Here is a 26386-nt window from a genome sequence, read left to right as displayed (position 1 = left end):
GAGAACTTGCACAATTGGTGGCTGACTAAATACTTTTTTGCCCCACTGTATAAGATACTGTAAGAGCGTTCGTGCAAAACCCAACGCAATGCAAGAAGTGTAAAAGCTTTGTCCGTGTGTCAAGTGTTTGCAAACGGAAGGAATATGTTATTGAAGAGTCTGAATGTAAAATGTTGCAACTGTGGTGGGGATTATATTTCCGAATTCCCTAAATGTCCTGTTAGGGTGAAAGAGGTTGAGGTGTCAAGGATCAGGGCTGTACAGCAAATCTCCTATGTGGAGGTGGTGAAGAGAGTTAAAGGGGCAAGAGGCCACAGTTCTGAAGAAGATATGGTGGTGGATGCGCCACAACCAGTTGCCAGTGTTATACGCCAATCAAGTGATCTGGATACACTTATTGTTAAGAAGGTGGATTTTGTAGCATTTATAGCCACAGTTACTAATTGTACTGCACAAGTGTCCAAGAAGCTGGATATCATCTCTGCAGCCGAGAAGTTTTTGGGCCTCCAAGACTTAACGACAGAAGCACTGCAAGAACTGTCGTCGGGAGATGTCCCGTCATCACAGGATCCTTCTGAGCCTGTGTAGGTGTAACCGATGTGAAATGGTTAGTTAGTTAGCGATGGTGCGCGCTAATAGCGTTTCAATCGGTGACGTCACTCGCTCTGTGACCTCATGTAGTTGTTCCCCTTGTGCTGCAAGGGCCGTGGCTTTTGTGGCGCGATGGGTAACGATGCTTCGTGGGGTGTCAGTTGTTGATGTGCGCAGAGGGTCCCTGGTTCGAGCCCAGGTTGGGGCGAGGAGAGGGACGGAAGCTATGCTGTTACATAGGGACATGATTAATAAAACAGAAAAGGAGGCTGATTTAGTTTAATTAACATTTTGTTACTGATAGTTTGTATGATATTTTTTATTCATTTTTTTACCACAAATGTTTTCGTTTTTGGATCCTTATCATCCAGGTCGCAGTTGTAAATGACAACTTGTTCTCAACTGGCCTATCTGGTTAAATAAAGGTGAAATAAAAAAAATACAAATTATCCACCTATTCAGTAGGTGGCAGAATGCACATATATTTGTTGCGAACCCCATTATACAAAAGAAGAAGAAAGGGCAGGGTGTTTCGTTTTTTCTACTAAACGTAACTTCCTTTTACATGAGGACGCAAGGCGGAAGTGCAGGACAGAACACGTGAAAGAATATATATTCAGCTGACAACATGGACGTCGTAGAAGAGCATGATATACAGGATAAACCCACGAAAAAGAAGACTAAGAAGCCAAAGAAACAGCCAAAGCCTCCGCATGAAAATGGTAACGAAAGCATGATTGAGAAAACAGAGCCAGAACATGTGGATGCGCCAGCAGAATTGTCGTTTCCTCCCACATTCAGTGTGTCTGAAATAAAAAATAAACAACGCAGACACCTCATGTTCATGAAGCTGAAGCAGGAGAAACGGAAGGTAATGAACGTTTAGCATGCATGTGTTCCCACTTCATAATTCTTTAAAGTTCTCTATTTACTTCTTTAGTCGGGTCATCTACGAAAATAGTGTCTTTCCAGGCCCCGCCGTAACCACCACTAAGAACACTTAAATGTCTGATCAACTTTACAATGTTTCTTTTTATAAATAATATGTAAGACCGTTAGATGGCAACAAAAATGTGTAATATATTGTACAATCCGGTCAGTAGCATGAAATGTGCTTGTCCCTCTGGTCATGAGTCAAGGTTTAACGTTACTGACATGTTTAATAAAAATATTTTTTCCCACTTTAAATATCATAATGCAAAATAAAGTATTAGCTTTATTTCGTGGACTACTTAAAAAAACGAGTACCTGACCCTCAATTACATGTAACTATTTTTATTAAACATGTCAGTAACGTTAAACCTTAACTCATGACCAGAGGGACAAGCACATTTCATGCTACTGACCGGATTGTACAATATATTACACATTTTTGTTGCCATCTAACATGGTGGGTTACCCTTTTATAAAAATATAAACCCCTGTTTTGAAAAACACATGGTGTGTCTGCACTCTCCCTTCATATCTTAGCAATTTTATGATTCATTTGGTAATTTCATGCGAAGCCTTAAGATGTCACTGGTGTTAGACAGTTTATAGTAGGGGAAATGTTATTGCAATAATTGATCAAATCACATGATTAAGTGATTTTATTTACAATTTAATAAGTGTGGTTTGAGCTACTGTGGCCCCCATATTAGCTATGCCATCTTGCCTGCAGATTTGTCGCTGGTGTTACCGTCGCTGGTGTTTTTTAATTTAATTTTATCTTTATTTAACTAGGCAAGTCAGTTAAGAACAAATTCTTATTTTCAATGACGGCCTAGGAACAGTGGGTTAACTGCCTTGTTCAGGGGCAGAAAGACAGCTCGGGGATTCGATCTTGCAACCTTTCGGTTACTAGTCCAACGCTCTAACCACTAGGCTACGCTGCCGCCGTGTTACAGTCGCTGGTGTTACAGTCGCTGGTGTTACAGTCGCTGGTGTTACAGTCGCTGGTGTTACAGTCGCTGGTGTTACAGTCGCTGGTGTTAGTCGCTTAATAGTGTTATTGGTCACTGGTGTTACTGTCATTTTGTTACCGTCGCTGGTGTTACCGTCGCTGGTGTTACCGTCGCTGGTGTTACCGTCGCTGGTGTTACCGTCGCTGGTGTTACCGTTGCTGGTGTTGTTAATAGAATATTCTTAATAGTGTTATTGTTCACTGGTGTTACTGTCATTTTTGTTACCGTCCCTGGTGTTACACAATATAACTTTACACATACCTATTTTAAAGTAAATATTACTAATAAAAACATTTCTTAATATTATCATTAATATTTTCTCTGATTTAAATATGAAAATTAAATGGTCAAATACTATTTTGGAAGGCCTAAATTGTCATCTAAAATCTAGGTAACACCAGTGACAAAATAATGCAGGCATATAAAAAAATGTAATGTAGTAAAAATATCAAAGTACGTAGAGTAGTAGTCATTTACTACTAGTAGTACATTTTTGCAGAACACGCTCTATTTTGGTGGCCTCTGGAACATTCTAATGCCTTGATTCCATCTCAAATAAACAGCGAAATTATTGAATACTTTATAGCGTTTACCTCCCAGATTGGTAAAATGTATTGTGTAGAAATACATGACTGAAAATGTATGAATTCAGTGTATTGTTAGTTCTTTTGGATATCGTCTAGGCCTATATGATCAGGACTATTTTCAAGTCAAATTTTCTAAGTGGAGAACATTAAACCTTTTTTTAACATTAAATCTGTCTTATTTACAGTTTTACTGCAAGATATGAATTGCCACAGTGATGATTGTTCTTCAAATTATGTATATTATTAAAACAGAAATGAAGTAGGGCACATTATCTTGAAGAAAAACAACCTATTGTGAATCCTCACTGCAGGAACAATCTTCCAAACAAAGGGTTTTCATAATTTATCTGCAGATAATTGACGAAAATGAGAACACGAACCAGACATCACTCATTGGTCTTTTTAAAACCTGCTATATGTAAAATATTGTGTGCTTTAGGTTGGAAAATAAATAAATGTGACTCTGGGTTATGACATAATGATGTGTGTTTCAAACATTAGGGCAATTTTCCTAAAGAAGTTAAATCCGCTTCGTGTTTTGTTTCCTTGCCACAATACTAACGTGTCTCACGATACTTGTATCATCCCGGCCCTAATAACCACGTCGTATGGCTTATGAATGGCAAAGGGATATAGGAGATTGACTTTAATCAGTCAGTTCGACACCTTGTATAAAATAGTTATCATTTGCTTTTCGATTGTCAATTAAAGCACAGTAAATAGCCTATGCACCATGATTCTGTGGCTGATCTTACGAAAACACTCGAAAGAAAAGAAATGCATTTGCCAGAAAACAATAATTAGGATTTCAACTCATTGTTACCACTTACACTACACGGGATGTGCAAATTTACTCACAAAGACGATGGAGCACCATGCTCTCTCCCTCCTCCAGCTAAGGAAATTAGACTGCAACCAACCACAGAGCACACACATCACACTTGTACCGGGAGGGGGGGCAGACAGCAGTTTCCCTGTCATCGCTCGCTTTGTGACTGACCGGCACATGTCCTATCCATAGATCGCTAGAAGATGCATATCCTTCATTCTAGCGGGAGGTGGCTCAGCTGACTTTTCTGACTAGCGAATTGAAACTCTTAAATGAGAAGTAGCAGTTGTTTTTTTGTAGCCGACTGAAAATAAGTCTGTTAACGGCTGTTTGGATGATGGCCGGTGCTTAGGGAAAATACTTGAACAACCCAGTCCTCAAAATAATATCAATTAGGTGCGTCCTTATTTGTCTTGTTTATACAAGTGTGTAATGGAAATGTGCATTATGCATATTCCAACTCCCCCTGAGACACCCGCAGCGAATGGGATCACGGCAAGGGTCACCATTGTCCAGCGCCCCTGGAGCATTTGGGGTTAAGATCCTTGCTCAAGGGAACAATGACAGGTTTTCGCCTTGTCGGCTCCGGGATTCAAACCAGCGACCTTTCGGTAACTGGCCCAACACACTAACCTCGACGCTATACCTGCCGCCCCGGTGGAAAGTCTTATCAGTGGGAACTGGACGAGAGTATCTATTCCGGTCTTGTAGTGTAACCATGTAACATGGTGTTTTTTCATTTAATTTCAGCTAAAGGTGGCATTGAAGAAGAAAAAGAAAAAAGAGAGGGACGCTCTAGGTGACAAGGTAAGTAGGTTGGATGCTGCAACACTTATGACATCACTTTCTCAATTAATAGAGACAACTGTTAGAGCCCTCTGTGAGCAGAAAGACTATGAGTAGCCCGTTATTGACAGACCAAAGAATTCCAAGATGTAGGCCTAAACATAATTGATATTATGATGACTCTTCTTACTTTTCCAATGTAGGCTCCCCCAAAGGAAGTTCCAAAGACGATAGAAAACCAGAGGGTATATGACGAAACTACTGTTAACCCTGAAGATGAAGAGGTACTGTCTTTCTGCAGAGCTGTTTGATGTCATCTCATGCCTTTACAAGTATAGTGTTTTGATGTTGCATATTACTCAGATACTCTCCATTGCAGGTTGCCTTTGATGAGGGAACTGATGAGTTTTCGGCCTATTTCAACCGGCTGACCAACCCCAAAGTCCTCATCACCACATCGGACAGACCTAGAGGGGTGAGTGGACTAGAACCGCACCTGGAGACGGTGCTGTTCTTTATTTCAGTCCCGCTGTGAATCTCAGAAGATTGATATCACGGGGGTAATACCTTCTGCAAGCTTTCGCTCTAAAGGTGCTTACACTCCAGAAAATGAAATGCAGCCGCCTCCATTGATTTCTATATAAAGCCGGCGTCAAATTTGCCTCACACCCCTGCAGCAACGGGAGGGACAGCAGTTGTCAACCACATGCGCGAGCGGGGAATCTTTCACTGCCAGTCCAGTTAAACACATTTGAACTTTTTCCTCTTGCCGCTGGACCGCTTTCTTTAAAAATATTTTTTTATCAACTGTAGTGGGCTTGGCTGGTGTTTTCCGCTTTCTTGCTGTAGGCTCCTTAATGCTGATCTAGCATACCTGCTGGTTCAGGTGTCAAGACATGGGGGGGGGGGGAAGCCTGTGTACCTGGTAGCTCTCCAGGAAGAGGGTTGGCCACTCCTGCTTTATCATATTAAAGTAACTACCCAGTGAAAATCTCACTTTAAAATTCATATTCTGTTAACGTTGTTGACTCATATTTGTGGCCAAAGTATACATTGGAGAGAGAACCTGTATATCAAACAGATCTTTTAAAAAATGCTCATAGAATATGACCTCATGTTGCCTCATTGGCTGATCTGGCCAATAAACAATCTACTCACTTTAATATTTTAATGACCAGTATATGCCCATACCATTCAAACACATAAAAGCTGCCTTTTAACATAGTTTTCCTTCCAACATGTTTTAATTAAATATCTAACTCTCAAAACACTGGTAAGTTTAACATTAGTCTTGAAATGTTTTTCAACTTTATTTGCCATATGTACATGATACACATGGTGTACAACCCAGTACAGTGAAATGCTTATCAATATGACCTGGAACGTGCCCGACTTGTGTGTTCATGAGGCTGTCTGAGCCAGGCGCTGCACAGCTGAGCTGTAAATCACCTAAAATTCCAAACAAAGGGAAGAAGTCCTAAAGATTAAACCTACCGACTCTAGCTCAGGCTGATATCTGTAGACGAGAAGGTTGACGGGTATTGACGCACTGGAATGTAGGAGACTAGTACTGTATGTAGGGCTGGGCGATCATTCATCACTTAATATTCTCTAACAAATAATCAGATATACAGTTACATTTTATGGTAGTTATTACAAAACTGTCTGCTTTGTCTTTCAGAGGACAGTGAGGTTCTGCAACCAGCTGGCCACAGTCATCCCCGACGCACACGTGTACTACAGAAGAGGCTTGGCACTAAAGAAGGTCATACCCCAGTGTATAGCCAGAGGTTTCACATACCTCATGGTCATCAATGAAGATCGTAAGGTGCCCAGTATCCTTTGGTTGACTGACTGAAAGAGGGACATTGCGACTGTTAATATGTTGACTGTTAATTAAGCAGGATGCTTATGATACTCTAATGCTGTTGTTGTTCTGCGTTTGTATTACATGCACTCGCTTTTAAGTCACAGACCAGGCTTCAGTATCACAATCCTAACAACCTGGCACACAGTTAAGTCCTATTTCAAGTTGGACCACCCACCTCGAGGTGGAGAGTTGCAGTTGGTCAGTAATAATGCAAAGTCCCTTGTAGATGTCTTTGTTTCCTTCACCACAACACTAAGATGGTATGGTTCTCTGCCACCTCCCTGATGGGCCTACTGCACACTTCAAAGTCAGCAGTGTCCGTCTGCGGAAGGAGATGAAGGCAAGACATTTCAAAACTGTTCAACCAGACATGTCAATGTCTCACTTAGAGCTACAGTATGTCATTTGAAAAACAACAAACCTGATGCTCTGCCACTTATTTTGGTATATAGCTGAGGGATAATAATAACATTCTCTGTGGGATGGGGCTGGGTAAATGTAACCTCTCAATTTTATAAACGGCACACTAGATAGGATAGATACAAGAACTGACAGTCCATGTGTGTTTTTTACAATGACATTGTTCTGATAGGGTAAGACAGTTGTACTAAGCTCATGTGGTATTTCCAGGTTTTATTCTTTTAAGAATGAATAGCTATAATTCGTTTAAAATTCCCAAAATGTATCAATCCCAGACTGAATGTTTTAGTGTTGTATCTATGTGCTTTAAAATGATTCAAATGAGTCTGGCATTCTTCAAGCAGAAATTCAGCTCACTTAGGGGATGGATCTGGAAAATGTATACATTGTGAGAATATAAATACTGAAAGAAAAACCTTTTACAGAGGCGAGGGAAGGACCCAACAGAACACTCCCCAGAGGTGATCCTCAACAATTTCACCACCCGCCTGGGCCACAGCATGGGACGACTCTTTGCTGCCCTTTTCCCTCACGACCCCCAGTTTGTGGGACGCCAAGTCGCCACTTTCCACAACCAGAGAGACTTCATCTTTTTCAGATTCCACAGGTGAATGTTCATTAGAATGCCTAGAAATCATTCGCATAAGGATAGCACACATACTTCTGCCCAATGTTTTGCACGATGTATGAAGGATACATCGGGAAAATGCAGTTTAGACATCGTTTGCTAATTGGCAAGACGTCTTGCAGATGTATTTACAATATCTGCATTGTAAATTCGCCACTTGCATAATTTATACATCTCGGCGAGGTCTTCCCAACGTTCAAATACTCTCCAAACTACGTATGTGACGCGCTAGTTCATAAGCATAAAAAAAAATCACATTTTGTCAAATGATTGGCATGGTGTGTTTTTGGATTAAAACAGAATTCACAAAAACATGTTTTCTAGCCAACCCTAATCGTTTAAATGTCTCCGATGACAAGATCCACCTTTCAAAACGAGTCATTGGCTAGCTAACAATCAACTGACAAGCTTGCTAGCACACTCATTTGTAAACATAACTAGCTAGCGCACAATCTTGTCAAACTGTTAACTTGTAGCTTCATGCTAATAATTTATGCCAAATAAGACATAATGTCTTCTACAGTGACACTTGCGTTACGACGTCCAGCATGCAAACGGCGCTGCGCTAAAACTAACAGGCTTCAGGGGTGTATTTCTCTGAACAGCTGATCAGGCATACCTCTGTTGTAATTAGCTCTGCTGCGCAAAATTTTAAGGGTTGATACACAAGTTATGCATCATTTTAAAGCTAATAGTCTTCTCTTTTCAACAATGTATAGAGCTAAAATGTATGTCCGGGTCAATGCGACTGGAGCAAGTCACATATTCCCTACACAATTTGATACGTCGGCCAAAGGTGTGCGTGTTTGCTGAGTTTGCTGCCATCGTTGTTTCCCATTCTAATGGGATCTGAATGATGGGGTTATAGAGTGGTCCGCAACATGTCAATGCCCTTGTACTCTCCAAAGGTACATCTTTAAGAACGAGAAGCGAGTCGGCATTCAAGAGCTGGGACCACGCTTCACTCTGAAACTCCGATCATTACAGAAGGGGACCTTTGACTCCAAGTTTGGGGAATATGAGTGGGTTCTCAAGGTGAGTTGTTCAGTTCAGTTTTTTTCTTTGATTGTGGAACAATTGAAAGTGATAGTGACTGCTCCTTTAGCAAAAGCAGTTGAACAGTATACCTTTTACAATAATACTGTGGGAATAAAGGTGTGCAGCTCAATTTTGAATAATTCCTCATCTCTGCAACCCATAACCAAATCTCGTGTGATTTGGTTTTGGGGGAGAAGTTGAGATCAGTGGTGTAGTGGAGGGTAAATGCCTTTTGCGCACCTTTTGTGTTGACCCACTTTTTGCAGGAAAAAAATACATAGAAAATAGCCAAAGGTAGTGTTACTTTACTCCCTGCGAAGGGTGATCAATGTTTACCCACTTTTTTCCCCTTTTTTTTTTAACCACTACATCACTGATTTGCGATATTGGACTAGTGTGAATGGCAGAATCAGGGCAGATCTCCGTTGGTAGCTAAATAATTCCTAAATTTGCTTTTACACTTTTCAGCGACATGAAAATGACGTCTGCAGAAGGAGGTTCAACCTTTGAGTGAAACATATGGACCTTCCCACGACATCATCTACATGAGACATTTTCTACAATGCATACCAGTTTGTGTCAGATTGTGTCCAGGCAAAAATTGCAGTCGTGCCTTTGGCCATGCAAGTCTCTTAAAATGTGACAACTTGTCGTAGGTTGTTATTTTAATTTGATGGCATCTTGTTCACATTTGGTAAACAGTCATTGTGAAAGAGCAAAGCAATCTAATTGATAGATTCTGGCTTTAACACTTGTTACCTTTGTGCTTTAGACAAAACATTAATCTGTACCTGTAAATGGTATTTCATATTTTCAAGTAAAACATGTACGTACTCTGAAATGTTAGTCATTTATTATCAAAGACATGTAAAATGTTGTACAAGCACGTGGTATGCAATTTCCCCTTGACTTTATTGTCTAAGGGGCAACACAAGATGCGTAGCATGTCTCGTTGAAGAACGAAGGAGCTGATTCACTGACAATGCCATTCCAAAATGGCTGCGGTGTCTACTGCTTGCTAGCAAGAGGACAAAAAAGGGCAGTTTTCTGGAAAACGAGCAGTATTTCAATCTTTTCGATGGAGCAGTATGAATGAAGGTACAATTTGGAGGACAATGGCATATGCCATCCCTGCATTGAGGTATGTTTTCCGACCCATATCTTGCTCCGGCTCCATGACGTCTTAATGTAACCATGATTGCGTTCTGACCTCAATACAGCTCAGTGTAAAAAAAAAAAGCGTTACTGTAGAGTCTGTCTTCTGGCAACTCTTCTACTGCCTATGTTGGTTTGCAGTGATTCAGTTTCATGAGCTCCTCTCAATCTACTTGGTGAAGGCCCGGCAGTAGAACAAATCATTTGGATGGGCCTTTGATTTCCATAGGCGGGCATGTTTTTATTTTTTTCATGGGGTTTACAATTTATCCTACCATTTCTACCGACCTGCCTGCGAGTTTTGATTATTTTTATATGCACTTTCGTGGAACAGTTTAATTTTACTAACGTTTTTGTTTCTTCAAAATCATTGTCACGTGGTTAATCATAATCTGAATTAAAAATGATAAATCTAAAAGTAAAGATTAAACTAAGGTGAGAGCACCAGCCTCTGCCATATGGAGACATTGATGATCCCATTGGATCACAGTGTAGACCCACGCAGTCTACACTGTGATCCCATTGGCGGCTAAAGAAATGAGCGCATGGAACTAAGCTATAAATAGGCCAGAGCAGCAGTAGGCCTATAGCGTCCGTCAACTAAGTAAAATACAGGCCTAAAGCCGACAAATAAAAACGGAAAATATCCTGATGAAAATTCCAGTTCTTTCAAATAACATTAATTCCTCTACTCCGTGTGTCTTCCTAGCATTGTCAGACAGCTGTTTCCACTGGATATATGGGATCAACAGATCATGATAGGTTTGTCACCAAGGCTTGAGGCCGGGAGAGTGTTGGAAAGATTTTTCAAATACTGTGAAGATCTTTTTGCAAAGGATTTAAAAAAAAAAAAAAAAAGAGAGACTTGACTTACTGTGAGGTGAAGAGAAAAAAAAGAGAAACTCTGCTTGCTAGTGGTGGAAGTAGTGAGTTAAAACAATCAGAAATCCGACATCCCAAATGGTTTCCTACATATGCACGCAGCAGGTCTGGTAGGCCTACTTCTATCCATGCTCAGGGGTGCAAGCTCCCTCCATGTTCCTAGAGAGAAACCAGACCCATGCTCGCATGGGGCACTCCAAACAAATGATAATGACAACTCGTAAATGATTATGAAATAAACCTAAACTTGTTTCTCACAACTGTAGCAGGTTGTGAACTTCTGCAAACAAAGTTTCCACTTCGATAATGAGAACGGTAGGCTAAATAACTAATACATGCATTAACAGAAATTAATGTAACCAAATGACAGAGGAGTAACGGTACGTTTACTAGGCCTACAGGAGACATTGATAACAAATATACAATGAAAGCGCAAGAATTTGCGGGCGACAGCTGAAGAGCTGAGTGCATGTATTCTGGAGAGAGAGGTGGCATATCTTCGCCACACTCTTGTCTTAACATTTTAAATTATACTAAAGACCCATTATCTTCACTCATTTTAGTTGCTTTTTACAGACAGCCGCAACTTAATCAGCTAGGCCTATTGCCACAATCTCTGCCCAAATTGCGGGCTTCCCAAATAGCCATAGGGCTATGCACTAGTGATTTGAAACAATCCACAGAAAAAATATATATAAGAAGCTAATGATCCTCTGTGGCTAAATCATGCTCTCTGGTGAAGTACATTGCTCAAAAAAATAAAGGGAACACTTAAACAACACAATGTAACTCCAAGTCAATCACACTATTGTGAAATCAAACTGTCCACTTAGGAAGCAACACTGATTGACAAATTTCACATGCTGTTGTGCAAATGGAATAGACAACAGGTGGAAATTATAGGCAATAAGCAAGACACCCCCAATAAAGGAGTGGTTCTGCAGGTGGTGACCACAGACCACTTCTCAGTTCCTATGCTTCCTGGGTGATGTTTTGGTCACTTTTGAATGCTGGCGGTGCTTTCACTCTAGTGGTAGCATGAGACGGAGTCTACAACCCACACAAGTGGCTCAGGTAGTGCAGCTCATCCAGGATGGCACATCAATGCGAGCTGTGGCAAGAAGGTTTGCTGTGTCTGTCAGCGTAGTGTCCAGAGCATGGAGGCGCTACCAGGAGACAGGCCAGTACATCGGGAGACGTGGAAGGAGGCCGTAGGAGGGCAACAACCCAGCAGCAGGACCGCTACCTCTGCCTTTGTGCAAGGAGGAGCAGGAGGAGCACTGCCAGAGCCCTGCAAAATGACCTCCAGCAGGCCAGAAATGTGCATGTGTCTGCTCAAACGGTCAAAAACAGACTCCATGAGGGTGGTATGAGGGCCCGACGTCCACAGGTGGGGGTTGTGCTTACAGTCCAACACCGTGCAGGACGTTTTGCATTTGCCAGAGAACACCAAGATTGGCAAATTCGCCACTGGCGCCCTGTGCTCTTCACAGATGAAAGCAGGTTCACACTGAGCACGTGACAGAGTCTGGAGACGCCGTGGAGAACGTTCTGCTGCCTGCAACATCCTCCAGCATGACCGGTTTGGCGGTGGGTCAGTCATGGTGTGGGGTGGCATTTCTTTGGGGGGCCGCACAGCCCTCCATGTGCTCACCAGAGGTAGCCTGACTGCCATTAGGTACCGAAATGAGATCCTCAGACAGGCACGTGGCACGTGGAGTTCACACACACTACTGAGCCTCATTTTGACTTGTTTTAAGGACATTACATCAAAGTTGGATAAGCCTGTAGTGTGGTTTTCCACTTTAATTTTGAGTGGGACTCCAAATCCAGACCTCCATGGGTTGATAAATTGGATTTTCATTGATTATTTTTGTGTGATTTTGTTGTCAGCACATTCAACTATGTAAAGAAAAAAGTATTTAATAAAATTATTTCTTTCATTCAGATCTAGGATGTGTTGTTTAAGTGTTCCCTTTATTTTTTTGAGTAGTATATTTTGAAAGGAGTAATTATATCATTTTGGAAAAACATAAAATTACTTTAGGGGAAGCCAGCACCCAAACTGCAATTGCCGTCATTCTAATTCGCATGAGGCTGAAACCAGAGATCTGTATATAATGACGAGATAATCATGTCTCCGCCCTAGCAATGGGAGTTGTTGTCCCAAAGGCAAGCTACAAGCTCAGGTCTGCATTATATGCCCATAAAAATGCATTAGGCGTATTCTGGACAGAGTTTGGTTGAGAGTGAGGCAATCTCTTTACCGGAGAAAGCATTCAAGCGAGCCAAACAGCGCCCCTCTGTCATACTATATGTAGCACATGTATCTGATCCTGTATAGCCAGAAACAATATGACATGCCATACTCTTTTTGTCCAGACAGCATCAGATACATGGTCTACACATATTGAGACAGAGGGATTCTGTTTCGCTTGATTGGATGCTTTATCTGAGATTGATGCATCTTACTTTCTGTTGGCGCGCATCTCGGTCAAATAAATGATCACTATTTCAATATTTTTATTTGGAAGGGCAAGGAGGTACAGTAGGGCGAGCCAGGCCGCCTAAGGCCTACCCACAACGCCGGCCCTGATAAATGCCTTCATGGAAAGATTAGAAACCTACATCAAATCAAATGTTATTGGTCACATACACATGGTTAGCAGATGTTAATGCGAGTAGCGAAATGCTTGTTGATGCACAACAAATTATGTTGATGCACAACATCCGGGATTAGCATTTAACCACTCAAGGTGGTGGAAAATAGTGTTTGATAAGGAAAGTTACGAATATTTTAGCTAACTAGCTAGCTAAACAGTTAAAACCATTGCTTTCATAACAAGCTAGCTAGCTAGCTTAAGCCTTAATTCCTAACCTTGCTTGCCATGGCCAGCTAGACAAATGTTTCGCTTCCTGGCTAGCTAAACGGTTATTGTCTTTGCTAGCATAACAGGCTAGCTAGCTTAATTCCTAACCTTGCTTCCCATGGCATTGGCTTATAGCTAGCAGTCTAACTAAACACACCAGATGACAGTTTTGATAGGATGTAAGCCATAAAGAATGATAGAGGCCTCTAGTGGCCAAAAGACTGTATTAGCATGGGCAGCGCCATTGAGGGCTTCCACCATTTTAATATTGTCTACTGGGTGGGACTTCCAACTTCATTGGCTGATCCCTCCTGGTGACCCTGTTGGAGTCATTTTCATCTCGGTCATCAGGAGGGATCAGCCAATTGTGAAGAAGAAAATGTACTACTTCAAAATGGAGCTGGCTTCAATGGCGCTGGCCATGCTGTCATAAACATTATAATGGTACAGATATATAAGACTCATCTTTGTATCTCTAGGAATAAGGGTTTCCAGTTAAGAAAATGTGGTGCCGAAAAACATTACCGGCCATTTGAAAAATGTATCCGACCCATATGCATTGGTTCTATAACCCATTAAGATTAGTGCCTCCACCCACTGCTCAGAATAACAGGAATCACATTTAGATTATGGTAATATATCTAAACAGAACATGCAATTTGTGTAATGAAGCAGCCAATATAACGTCAATTTCAAACATTTGCCAAAATGCAATCTGTGGGAAAACCATTCTAAACCCCACACCTGATAGTGGTTCATTTTTACATTTTACATTTTAGTCATTTAGCAGACGCTCTTATCCAGAGCGACTTACAGTAGTGAATGCATACATTTCATTTTTTTCTTTCATAATTTTTTTTTCTTTTCCGTACTGGTCCCCCGTGGGAAACGAACCCACAACCCTGGTGTTGCAAACACCATGCTCTACCAACTGAGCCACACGGGACCATATATGGTTCCATATATGACAAAGATGAAAATGTCTATTATAAACTTAGAAAGATGCGACAACTAGGATGGGTTGCTAATATGACTAGGAATGTGCCTTTGGCATCTGGACAATGAAAGAAAGTTAATATGAAAACCAATAGAACAGAAGAGAAATGGCATAGCGGTGCGTCCAATAGGGAAGTAAATGGAAATAAAATTGCCAGAATTATATAATTACTCCTATCTATACAGAAATAAATAAAATACTTCACCAGAAAGCATGACTAAGCCACTTAGGAATCGAGGATAATTAGCTTATTTAAAAAAAAATCAAAAAGCTATTCCGGCTCTTTTCAGTGAGCCGGCTCGTTCGGCTCAGCTCACCAAAAAGAGCCGGCTCTTTTGGCTCCCAAACGGCTCTTTAAAAAAAATATGTTTTGTAATTTTTTTCAAGTCAAACAGTTTGCGAAAGTTTGACTATGGTTGGTGTTAAAACAATTCTAATTAAATTATTAAATTAAATCATACTCTACATTAACCACAATGTATTTAAAAATGCATTAGTTTGTTATGAAAAAGAATGCTATTAAACATTTCCATTTAAAGTATAACTTTTTAATGTATATAGACAAGTGCATATAAATCAAACCATTCAAAATGAATACAATCTGAACAGCATAATATAATATTGCACCATATCAAAGAAAAATAAATAACAATTTGCAAAACTGCAGCATCCCACAATTTGAAATAAATGTAGAAAAGAAGGATGGTATTACACATGTGCATTTAAAATATTACTTTTTGAATGTACATTTGAAGTCAGAAGTTTACATACACCTTAGCGAAATACATTTAAACTCAGTTTTCACAATTCCTGACATTTAATCCTAATAAAAATTCCCTGTTTTAGGTCAGTTAGGATCCCCACTTTATTTTAAGAATGTGAAATGTCACAACAATAGTAGAGAGATTTATTTCAGCTTTTATTTCTTTCATCACATTCCCAGTGGGTCAGATGTTTACATACACTCAATTAGTATTTGGTAGCATTGCCTTTAAATTGTTTAACTTGGGTCAAATGTTTCGGGTAGCCTTCCACAAGCTTCCCACAATAAGTTGGGTAAATTTGGGCCCATTCCTCCTGACAGAGTTGGTGTAACTGAGTCAGGTTTGTAGGCCTCCTTGCTCACAAACGCTTTTTCAGTTCTGCCCACAAATTTTCTATAGGATTGAGGTCAGAGCTTTGTGATGGCCACTACAATACCTTGACTTTGTTGTCCTTAAGCCATTTTGCCACAACTTTGGAAGTATGCTTGGGGTCATTGTCCATTTGGAAGACCCATTTGCGACCAAGCTTTAACTTCCTGACTGATGTCTTGAGATGTTGCTTCAATATATCCACGTAATTTTCCTGCCTCATGATGCCATCTATTTTGTGAAGTGCACCAGGCCCTCCTGTAGCAAAGCACCAAGACAACATGATGCTGCCAACCCCGTGCTTCCCGGTTGGGATGGTGTTCTTCAGCTTGTAAGCCTCCAAACATAACGATGGTCATTATGGCCAAACAGTTCTATTTTTGTTTCATCAGACCAGAGGACATTTCTCCAAAAAGTACAATCTTTGTCCCCATGTGCAGTTGCAAACCATAGTCTGACTTTTTTATGGCGGTTTTTGAGCAGTGGCTTCTTCCTTGCTGAGCGACCTTTCAGGTTATGTCGAAATAGGACACGTTTTGTTTCCTCCAGCATCTTCACAAGGTCCTTTGCTGTTGTTCTGGGATTGATTTGCACTTTTCGCACCAAAGTACGTTCATCTCCAGGAGACAGAACGCGTCTCCTTCCTGAGAGGTAAGACGGCTGCATGGTCCCATGGTGTTTATTACTTGCGTACTATTGTTTGTACCAATGAACGTGGTACCTTCAGGCATTTGGAAATTGCTCCCAAGGATGAACCAGACTTGTGGAGGTCAACATTTTTTTCTGAGGTCTAGGCTGATTTCTTTTGATTTTCCCATGATGTCAAGCAAAGAGGCAATGAGTTTGAAGGTAGGCCTTGAATTACATGCACAGGTACACCTCCAATTGACTCAAATTATGTCAATTAGCCTATCAGAAGCTTCAAAAGCCATGACATCATTTTCTGGAATTTTCCAAGCTGTTTAAAGGCACAGTCAACTTAGTGTATGTAAACTTCTGACCCACTGGAATTGTGATACAGTGAGTTATAAGCGAAATAATTTGTCAAAAAAATTGTTGGAAAAATTACTTGTGTCATGCACAAAGTAGATGTCCTAACCGTCTTGCCAAAACTATAGTTTGTTAACAAGAAATTTGTGGAGTGGTTGAAAAACTAGTTTTAATGACTCCAAACTAAGTGTATGTAAACTTCCGACTTCAACGGTATGCTGATGATTCAACCATATTCACATCAGCAACCACAGCTAATGAAGTCACTGAAACCCTTAAAACGTCTTACAGATAGGCGTCCCGTCAATGGGACAGTTGTAAATCCTGTGTCACAATCGCAGATTTTAGAGAAACAACAAATGTCGGTACGTATATGTGTCTTATTGGCTGAAAGCTTAAATTCTTGTTAATATAACTTCACTGTCCAATTTGCTATTGTTTGAGGAGAGCTCCTAACAACAACACTTTTTTCACCGGGATGGGTTTGATAAATTCACCTCTGAAGGTGAAATGTGTACTTACATTCTGAAATCTTGCTCTGATTTATCATCCAAAGGGTCCCAGAAATAACATGAAGTGTCGTTATGTTAGATAAAATCCTTTTTCATTTCCTAAAATGGTCCATATAGCATGCACGGTCGATTTTGTATTTCCACTCGTTCAATTTGCAAAGAAAGGAGTCTGTGAAAATCTAACCAGTCAAATCACGTTCGTATGTATTCCTCAGACATCCTAGAATGTAACCAGACTTCACTATATCATTAGGGGTGTGGTATATCCTATAGGACACCAAATTTGGTCAGAGAGCGACGCCTTCATGGCACGCCGATGACGCGGGCGGTCTTCACTTGGTCAACTGTAACTTTGTCAAATATGCCCCAATCGGGGTCAAACAAAGCTAGCTAGATAGCCAATGAGCTGGGCTTTACGGGAGTATCCGGACATCTGTCGCAAAATGTAGCTGCTAATGTTGTGCGACAGCTAGCCATTTCATTTTGGACAAAAATTATAAGAATATGGAGAGTTACGAAGTTATGAAAACATTTTTTTTGCAAATGTTGAACTTATAATATGGCTACTAATACTGGAAAATCTAAATCAAAGTCCAAGTATACAGATTTGATGATATTCTTGCAGAAAAATGTAATATGAATGTAAATGTAAATGTCTTCTTCACAATTTGCCCAAATGTACCTGGGTGACTTCACACTCATTGTCATGTAGTTTGCTCATACTTCAAGTTATCCATCTGAAACGTTGCACATACACTGCTGCCATCTTGTGGACACAATCGGAATTTCAAAGAAGAGTGATGGCTAGAAGTGGGACCTTTCTGTTGCATTTCAAAGTTGGTGGTAGAAAAAATGTTTTTTTAAATATTTTTTAAAAATTTTCTTCTATCAAATCTATTGTGTTATATTCTCCTACATTCTATTCACATTTACAAACTTCAAAGTGTTTCCTTTCAAATGATACCAAGAATATGCATATCCTTGCTACAGGCAATTAGATTTGGGTACGGCATTTTAGGCGAACATTTTTAAAAAGGGGGTGGGGGGGTGGGGCTGTCCCTCAAAGAGTTGCAGTCTGTTTTGGAATGGGTGGCCAGTAATAAACTGGTCCTGAACATCTCTAAAACTAAGAGCATTGTATTTGGTACGAATTATTCCCTACTGTAAGTTCTAGACCTCAGCTGAATCTGGTAATGAATGGTGTGGCTGTTGATCAAGTTGATGAGACTAAATTACTTGGCGTTACCTTAGATGGTAAACTGTCATGATTGTAAACTGTCAAAACATGTAGATTCAATGGTTGTAAAGATGGCGAGAGGTCTGTCCGTAATATAGAGATGCTCTGCTTTTTTGACACCACACTCCAAAAAGCAAGTCCTGCAGGCTCTAGATTTGTCTTATCTTGATTATTGTCCAGTCGTGTGGTCGAGTGCTGCAAGGAAAGACCTTGTTAAGCTGCAGCTGGCCCAGAACAGAGTGGCACGTCTTGCTCTTCATTTTAATCAGAGGGCTGATATAAGTACTATGCTTGCTAGTCTCTCTTGGTTAAGAGTTGTGCAGAGACAGACTGCATCACTTCTTCTTTTTATAAGAAACAATGTGTTGAAAATTCCAAGTTGTTTGCATAGTCAATTTACACACAGCTCTGAGGTGGGTCTTTTCACATTCTGCAAAAACATATTCAAGAAAGCATACGGTATTCCATTATTTCACAGTCCCCAAATCCAGAACAAATTCAAGAAAGCGTACAGTATTAAATAGAGCCATTATTGCATGGAACTCCGTTCCATCTCATATTGCTCAAGTGAACTGCGAACATGGTTAAACAAATCTGATAAATCAACACTGACAAAACCTCTCGCCAAATTGAGCTAGAAATCTTGTGTGTATGTATTTATTTGTAGGCTACGTGTGCCTTTTGTAAAACAATAATAATAATGTAGTTCTGTCCTTGAGCTGTTGTCTATTAATGTTCTGTATTGTGTCATGTTTTGTGTGGACCCCAGAAAGAGTAGCTGCTGCCTTTGTAACAGCTAATGGGGATCCTAATAAAATACCAAAATACCAAATAGCAGGTTACTTGATATTTACATTTACATTTAAGTCATTTAGCAGACGCTCTTATCCAGAGCGACTTACAAATTGGTGCATTCACCTTATGATATCCAGTGGAACAACCACTTTACAATAGTGCATCTAAATCTTTTAAGGGGGGGGGGGGGGTTAGAAGGATTACTTTATCCTAGGTATTCCTTAAAGAGGTGGGGTTTCAGGTGTCTCCGGAAGGTGGTGATTGACTCCGCTGTCCTGGCGTTGTGAGGGAGCTTGTTCCACCATTGGGGTGCCAGAGCAGCGAACAGTTTTGACTGGGCTGAGCGGGAACTGTGCTTCCTCAGAGGTAGGGGGGCCAGCAGGCCAGAGGTGGATGAACGCAGTGCCCTTGTTTGGGTGTAGGGCCTGATCAGAGCCTGAAGGTATGGAGGTGCCGTTCCCTTCACAGCTCCGTAGGCAATCACCATGGTCTTGTAGCGGATGCGAGCTTCAACTGGAAGCCAGTGGAGAGAGCGGAGGAGCGGGGTGACGTGAGAGAACTTGGGAAGGTTGAACACCAGACGGGCTGCGGCGTTCTGGATGAGTTGTAGGGGTTTAATGGCACAGGCAGGGAGCCCAGCCAACAGCGAGTTGCAGTAATCTAGACGGGAGATGACAAGTGCCTGGATTAGGACCTGCGCCGCTTCCTGTGTGAGGCAGGGTCGTACTCTGCGAATGTTGTAGAGCATGAACCTACAGGATCGGGTCACCGCCTTGATGTTAGTGGAGAACGACAGGGTGTTGTCCAGGATCACGCCAAGGTTCTTAGCACTCTGGGAGGAGGACACAAGGGAGTTGTCAACCATGATGGCGAGATCATGGAACGGGCAGTCCTTCCCCGGGAGGAAGAGCAGCTCCGTCTTGTCGAGGTTCAGCTTGAGGTGGTGATCCGTCATCCACACTGATATGTCTGACAGACATGCAGAGATGCGATTCGCCGCCTGGTTATCAGAAGGGGGAAAGGAGAAGATTAATTGTGTGTCGTCTGCATAGCAATGATAGGAGAGACCATGTGAGGATATGACAGAGCCAAGTGACTTGGTGTATAGCGAGAATAGGAGAGGGCCTAGAACAGAGCCCTGGGGGACACCAGTGGTGAGAGCGCATGGTGCGGAGACAGATTCTCGCCACGCCACCTGATATCCACCACAAGTGGGAGAGAAGAGAAGAGGGAGAGGGACAGAGAGGGAGAGAGGGATGGAGAGGGCGAGGATATCCGACTCAACTCAAGCTAAACTGTCTATTTTACAGCAGAGCATATGTCCGACTCCAAACCCCCACAACTAAATGGAGAAGAGCATATCATGAGTGCACTGTGAGCTCTCCATGCCGAATGGGCCCCATTTATAAATATCCCATGTTAGTTTCTCTCACCTAGCCCAATCTCATTATAATTTAGATAAATAATGCAACAGAAAAATAGTTCAATCGTTTGTTATTGCGACACAAATTCTTAGGGGGATTCTGCAGCACCTTCAGCACCCGTACTTACAGCGGCTATGCAAAACCCTAGCCTTTTGGGGGCTAAGTGAAATATATATAAGTATATATATATACTTTTAAATGTATTATTATACTTTTTTATTCACGGCCTGTGGGCCACCAGTTGCCTGTCCCTGATGTAAATTATTGTAAATTAATAAAATCTTAAGTGGCCAAATACACTTTGTTTTATTTTAAACCAAACGGTTTAACAGTTACACACAGTATATAGGTCCAGTCACAAACGGGTGGTCATTTTCAAAGATGGCTGCCATTGTCCCCAGCAGCCAAATCTGTGTTGGCTACTTTTCAAAATCTGTGTTGGCTCCTTATCATAAATAAATCTAACTCTGTGCCAAATTTGGTTAGTTTATCTAGAAAACTAAATCTAGCTCTACTGCAACTAATTTGGTGTCTTTACCTCAAAGCAGTTCTTCTGAATTGTAAAATAGTGTTTGTCGGGGGCCATTTTGAAAAATGCCTCCCACGCTCCCAAGGGGCCAAATCTGAGGTGACTCCTTTTCAGGGTTCAGAAATCTACCTTTGTACCAAATTGGTGCTTTTATCACAAAGTGAACATTTTAGTAAAATTTGGCAGCTTAGCCACTCTACTATGATGCTTCAAGCCTGTGGCATGAAGACCCTTCTGTTTTAGAATACAGAGTGGTTATTCTTGTCAACAAGTGCCCTCTAAAGGTGACATCACAATATCACACATGTCATTGCATCAAAAATTGGAATGGCTATTTTGTGTTCTAAATGCATTTTGCATTCAGACTGCTATTTCCACCATTGGTGTGGCTTGCATTGGTTGATTATATAGCTCTTATTTCAGCTTTCTAGCTGATTTTATTTGTCCAGTTTTCTGTACAGAAAGTGTGGTGGTTAATTTCTTTACTATCAAATGAGGAGAGACAAACTTATCACACAAGTCAGAGTTATACTTAAACTAAATATTTTTTTACTTATTAATAAGGGAGCAGGTCAATACAACACACACATATGAAGTTAATCGATTGAGTGCTCTACGTTAATGATGGCTGGTCGACGAGTCACCCTCAGATAATTCGTTGAGAGCCCCGAGACAAAAGTACAAAGGTCTTTTATAGCCAAGATACACCCCCTTCAGTCTACATGACAAACAACAGATGTAATGAATGGGTCACAAGGTTAAGACTAGTATGAAAGATACTTATAAATCACAGCTGACAGTATCTCATTGTGTAGAGACCAAGGTCTGGCCCTAGGGTCATCTCTCCCTGGTACTGTATAGAACAGAAACATTAACTCATGCTCTGGAACGCGGTATTACCCAAAGTCATCATTAATCTTCCAAAGGCCCACCTTCAGTAGAACACACACAGATGAGCGTTCTAACAACCCCTTATTCTGTTGCATAAAACAACCATTTGATGCAATAACAGCATTATAACATCATCTTGTAATTTACTGGTCTCCTGGCGATCCAAAGATCATTTTAGGTAGAGTGTTACGTTGATGAGCAGATACATTTGTCATTATATAGTAGCTCTCATGTTTATAAGCATCTATTTTGGACCTCTTTAGTATTGAATTAATGTTGTGCCCTAAAGTAACCAACCACATCCATCTGTTTCAATAAATGGGCTGATAGGTCTCTTTTCCCTGGTTTCAGACCTAACAATGGCCTGTCTTACAGAGGAATAGATTCATAGATAAAGCTGTGATAACCTGAAGCCTAATTACAATGTCGAATGGGCACAAAATTAGTTGTGAATTGTTGTATTTGTAAACCAAAACTCCTTCTGTGTGTACAGATGTTGAAGGTGACGGGAAGCCATAGACTCCATGAGATTGAGCAGCGAGTTCATTGAGAGCTAAGAGTAACACAATGCCAATGTCACCAGTCCTCAGGAGAGCTATAATCATATTTTTCCACTTCCTAAAACACAGTACACCGCTGCTCCCGTCCACCAGTGGAAGCTGCTATGTGGAGTACTGCTTATAATAATGGCTGGAACAGAGCAAATGGAATGGCATCAAACACATAGAAGCCACGTGTTTGCTACCATTGCACCTATTTCGCTCCAGCCATTAACACAAGCCCGTCCTCCCCAATTAAGGTGCCACCAACCTCCTGTGCCATCCACATAGACTGTTTATTTATCTGTTATTACACCTTTAGTTCACAAAGGAACACCATGAACTAATGTCTTCTTCCTCTCTTCCATCTGAAGGTAACCATGGTGGGCCAGCCTGAGATCACATCAGAGGAGATGCTCCACGTGGAGCTCATCAGCCAAATCCAGGTGGAGATTTCACAGGAAGTTAGGGAGGACGTGGAGAGCCTGGTGGACAATTTAACTTCTATTTATTCAGGAAAACCCATTGAGACCAGGGTCTCATTTAAAATGGTGCCCTGAGGACAACAATACAACAAATTCAAAAGGATCAATAAAAAATTTAATAAACTACACATTACAGAATCAACACTACAGCTTCAAAACCAAAAATACAAGTACTTACATTCAATCAGAAAGGTTGCAATTCTCATTAAATTCATTCAACATAAAAGTCTTAAACTGCCCTAGAGGCACCAGAGAGTCAAGCTGTAGGGAGTTTGGTAGGCTATTCCAAAAATGTGGGGCATTAAAACGGGATAGATTTACCAACATACTAGTGGAACCTTCAGAGTTAATCATCCCTGTGAATGGGTTGGTTTCTCATATTTGTTTTATTTTAACAATGAAGTGAGGTAGGTCGAAAGCTTGTGTAGTAAAGCTTTGTAAACAAAAATGAGTAATGAAGTGATCTACAGGACTTTAATGAGGACCAGCCAACCTTTTGATACAACCTTTTGAGACAAGGTGGTGGATGGAGAAGACCATGAGATGAAGGCTCAGGTAAACCTTATCCCCTCTCCCTACTTATCCGCAGCAGTGGAAATCATGGAGGTCCCGGAGAGAATGACTGGGTCTACTTGTGACTTTTTGCTGTTTAATAGAACTATACCTGTACATTTATTAAGATATACATTACAATACATATGGACTGCTGCTTTAAACTGTAGTAAAGACTCCACAGGTGTACATGGAGCTAACATTACAATGCCTCTCTTTCTCTTCCATGTGAAGGAAAAGAACATTGAGGTCCTTGACCTGAGCAGCTCTCCCACAATCCAAAAGGCCCTCACAGATATTGAGGCCATGGTGAAGTCCACGATGAAGATGAAGATCATGCCAAAACAGCTTGAAGCCCTTGGTTTCAAAGTCAAGCATGGTTGCTTTCTCAAATAGATCACCAAGCCTTTCAGGAGGAAATGGAGACACCTGCTATCGTCGACGACACCCAAAATCTTCTGTAGTCAATTCACTGGGTCCAAGTCACTGAGAAGGAGGGTCTGTCTAACACTCAGCAGTCCACTGATGCCTACAAGGTGGCCAAGGCTGTCATCAACAACCTTGAGCAGGTGCTAGGCCCAAAACCAGTGCTGGCGAGAGCACTGGGAACCGGGTCCCTGCTGGTCTGTGACTGTGGCAAACCAATTCACTTTTTGTTCAGAATACAAAGTGTTATGTCTGGGGCAAGTACAATACAGCACATTACTGAATACCACTCCCCATATTTTCAAGAATAGTGGTGCCTGCATCACGTTATGGGTATGCTTGTAATTGTCTAAGGACTGTTTTTCAGGATAAAAAATCAACAAAATGATGCTAAGCACAGGCAAAATCCTAGAGGAAAACCTGGTTCAGTCCGCTTTACACCAGACGCTGGGAGAGGAATTTACCTTTCATCAGGACGATAACCTAAAACACAAGGCCAAATCTACACTGGAGTTGCTTACCAAGAAGACAGTGAATGTTCTTGAGTGGCCGTGTTACAGTTTTGACTTAAATCTGCTTGAAAATCTATGGCAAGACTTGAAAATGGTTTTCTAGCAATGATCAACAACCAATTTGACAGAGCTTGAAGAATTTAGAAAATAATAATTGGCAAATATTGTACAATCCACGTGTGCAAAGCTCTTAATGACTTACCTAGAAAGACTCACAGCTGTAATCGCTTCCAAGGTGATTTTAACATGTATTGACTCATGGGTGTGAATACTTACGTAAATTACATATTAAATGTCTAAAAACATGTTTTCACTTTGTCATTATTGGGTATTGTGTGTTGATGAGGGAGAATGTTTTTTGATTTAATACATTTGGAATTCAGGCTGTACCACAACACAAATGTGTATTAAGTCAATGGGTATGAATACTTTCTGAAGGCAATGTATATCATTAATATACAGGGTAGTAAGTTGGTGGTTTGAAGATATGCCTCTAGTGGTGTGGGGGCTGTGCTTTCGCAAAGTGGGTGGGGTTATATCCTGCCTGGTTGGCCCTGTCCTGGGGTATCGTCGGACGTGGCCACGGTGTTTCCCGACCCCTCCTGTCTCAGCCTCCAGTAATTATGCTGCAATAGTTTATGTGTCCGGCGGCTAGGGTCAGTCTGTTAAATCTGGAGAATTCCTCCTGTCTTATCTGGTGTCCTGTGTGAATTTAAGTATGCTCCCTCTAATTCTCTCCCTCTCCCTCCCCTCCAGGAGGAACTGAGCCCTGGGACCATACCTTAGGACTACCTGGCCTGTTGACTCCTTCCTGTCCCCAGTCCGCCTGGTCGTGCTGCTGCTCCGGTTCCAACTGTTCTGCCTGCGTCTATTGAACCCTGACCTGTTCACCGGATGAGTTACCTTGTCCCGGACCTGCTGTTTTCGACTCTCTCTCTCTACCACACCTGCTGTCTCTAACGCGGAATGTTCGGCTACAAAAAGCCAACTGACATTTACTCCTGAGGTGCTGACCTGTTCCACCCTCTATAACCATTGTGATTATTATTATTTGACCCAGCTGGTCATCTATGAACGTTTGAACATCTTGGCCATGTAATGTTATAATCTCAACCCGGCACAGCTGGAAGAGGACTGGCCATCACTCAGAGCCTGGTTCCTCTCTTGGTTTCTTCCTAGATTCCTGCCTTTCTAGGGAGTTTTTCCTAGCCACCGTGCTTCTACATCTGCATTGCTTGGTGTTTGGGGTTTTAGGCTGGGTTTCTGTATAGCACTTTGTGACATCGGCTGATGTAAAAATGGCTTTTTAAATACATTTGATTGATTGATAGTATCAGAAAATTTGGATGGTGTCTTTCCTGTCCTGTACTGATCTGCAGATTCAGTAATAAAAGGTTGCAAAAATAAATTAAAAAGATAGCTCCCTGCTGTTTTTTCCCCCTAAGCAGCTCTGTTTGGAGGGCAATGATGGAGGAGGAAAAGAGGAAAAAGGAGAAGGAGAAGAAAAAGTGCTGCTGCTGATTCTGCAGACTGTTTGTCGGTAAGAAGAGAACTGTGAATGACTACTGGACGAAGGACATGCACAAGTGCGGAATTGTGTCTGTTATAGTCTAGGATGGCATTCAGACAAACCAAGCTTATTGACGCGCACACAGTTACAGTACAACATAGCCTAACTCAGACCACAAACACAAGACATGTGTAACCTTCCTAATAACATGTCTTATTTTCCATTGAAGAAATGTACTTAAAGTGTAGTGCCTAG

At 41.3% G+C, this 26386-nt stretch overlaps 1 protein-coding gene across 1 annotated transcript; it reads left to right on the top strand.

Moving 5' to 3' along the window:
* The first annotated feature begins 1209 nt into the window (after positions 1-1209).
* rpf1 (ribosome production factor 1 homolog) lies at positions 1210-9527 on the top strand. Its single transcript, NM_001140816.1, is given in 9 exon segments — positions 1210-1462; positions 4701-4757; positions 4940-5020; positions 5116-5211; positions 6418-6571; positions 6864-6946; positions 7452-7633; positions 8563-8689; positions 9161-9527. Coding segments are annotated over 9 exon segments (1065 nt in total). The 5' UTR covers positions 1210-1219; the 3' UTR covers positions 9203-9527.
* Positions 9528-26386: the final 16859 nt, after the last annotated feature.

The sequence above is a fragment of the Salmo salar genome, chromosome 23 (genome assembly GCF_965601325.2).
Source record: "Salmo salar chromosome 23, fSalSal1, whole genome shotgun sequence".
In the NCBI taxonomy this organism is placed as follows: Eukaryota; Metazoa; Chordata; class Actinopteri; order Salmoniformes; family Salmonidae; genus Salmo; species Salmo salar.
The sequence above is the reverse complement of the archived record's forward strand: the minus strand, read 5'-3'. Positions and strand labels throughout refer to the sequence as shown.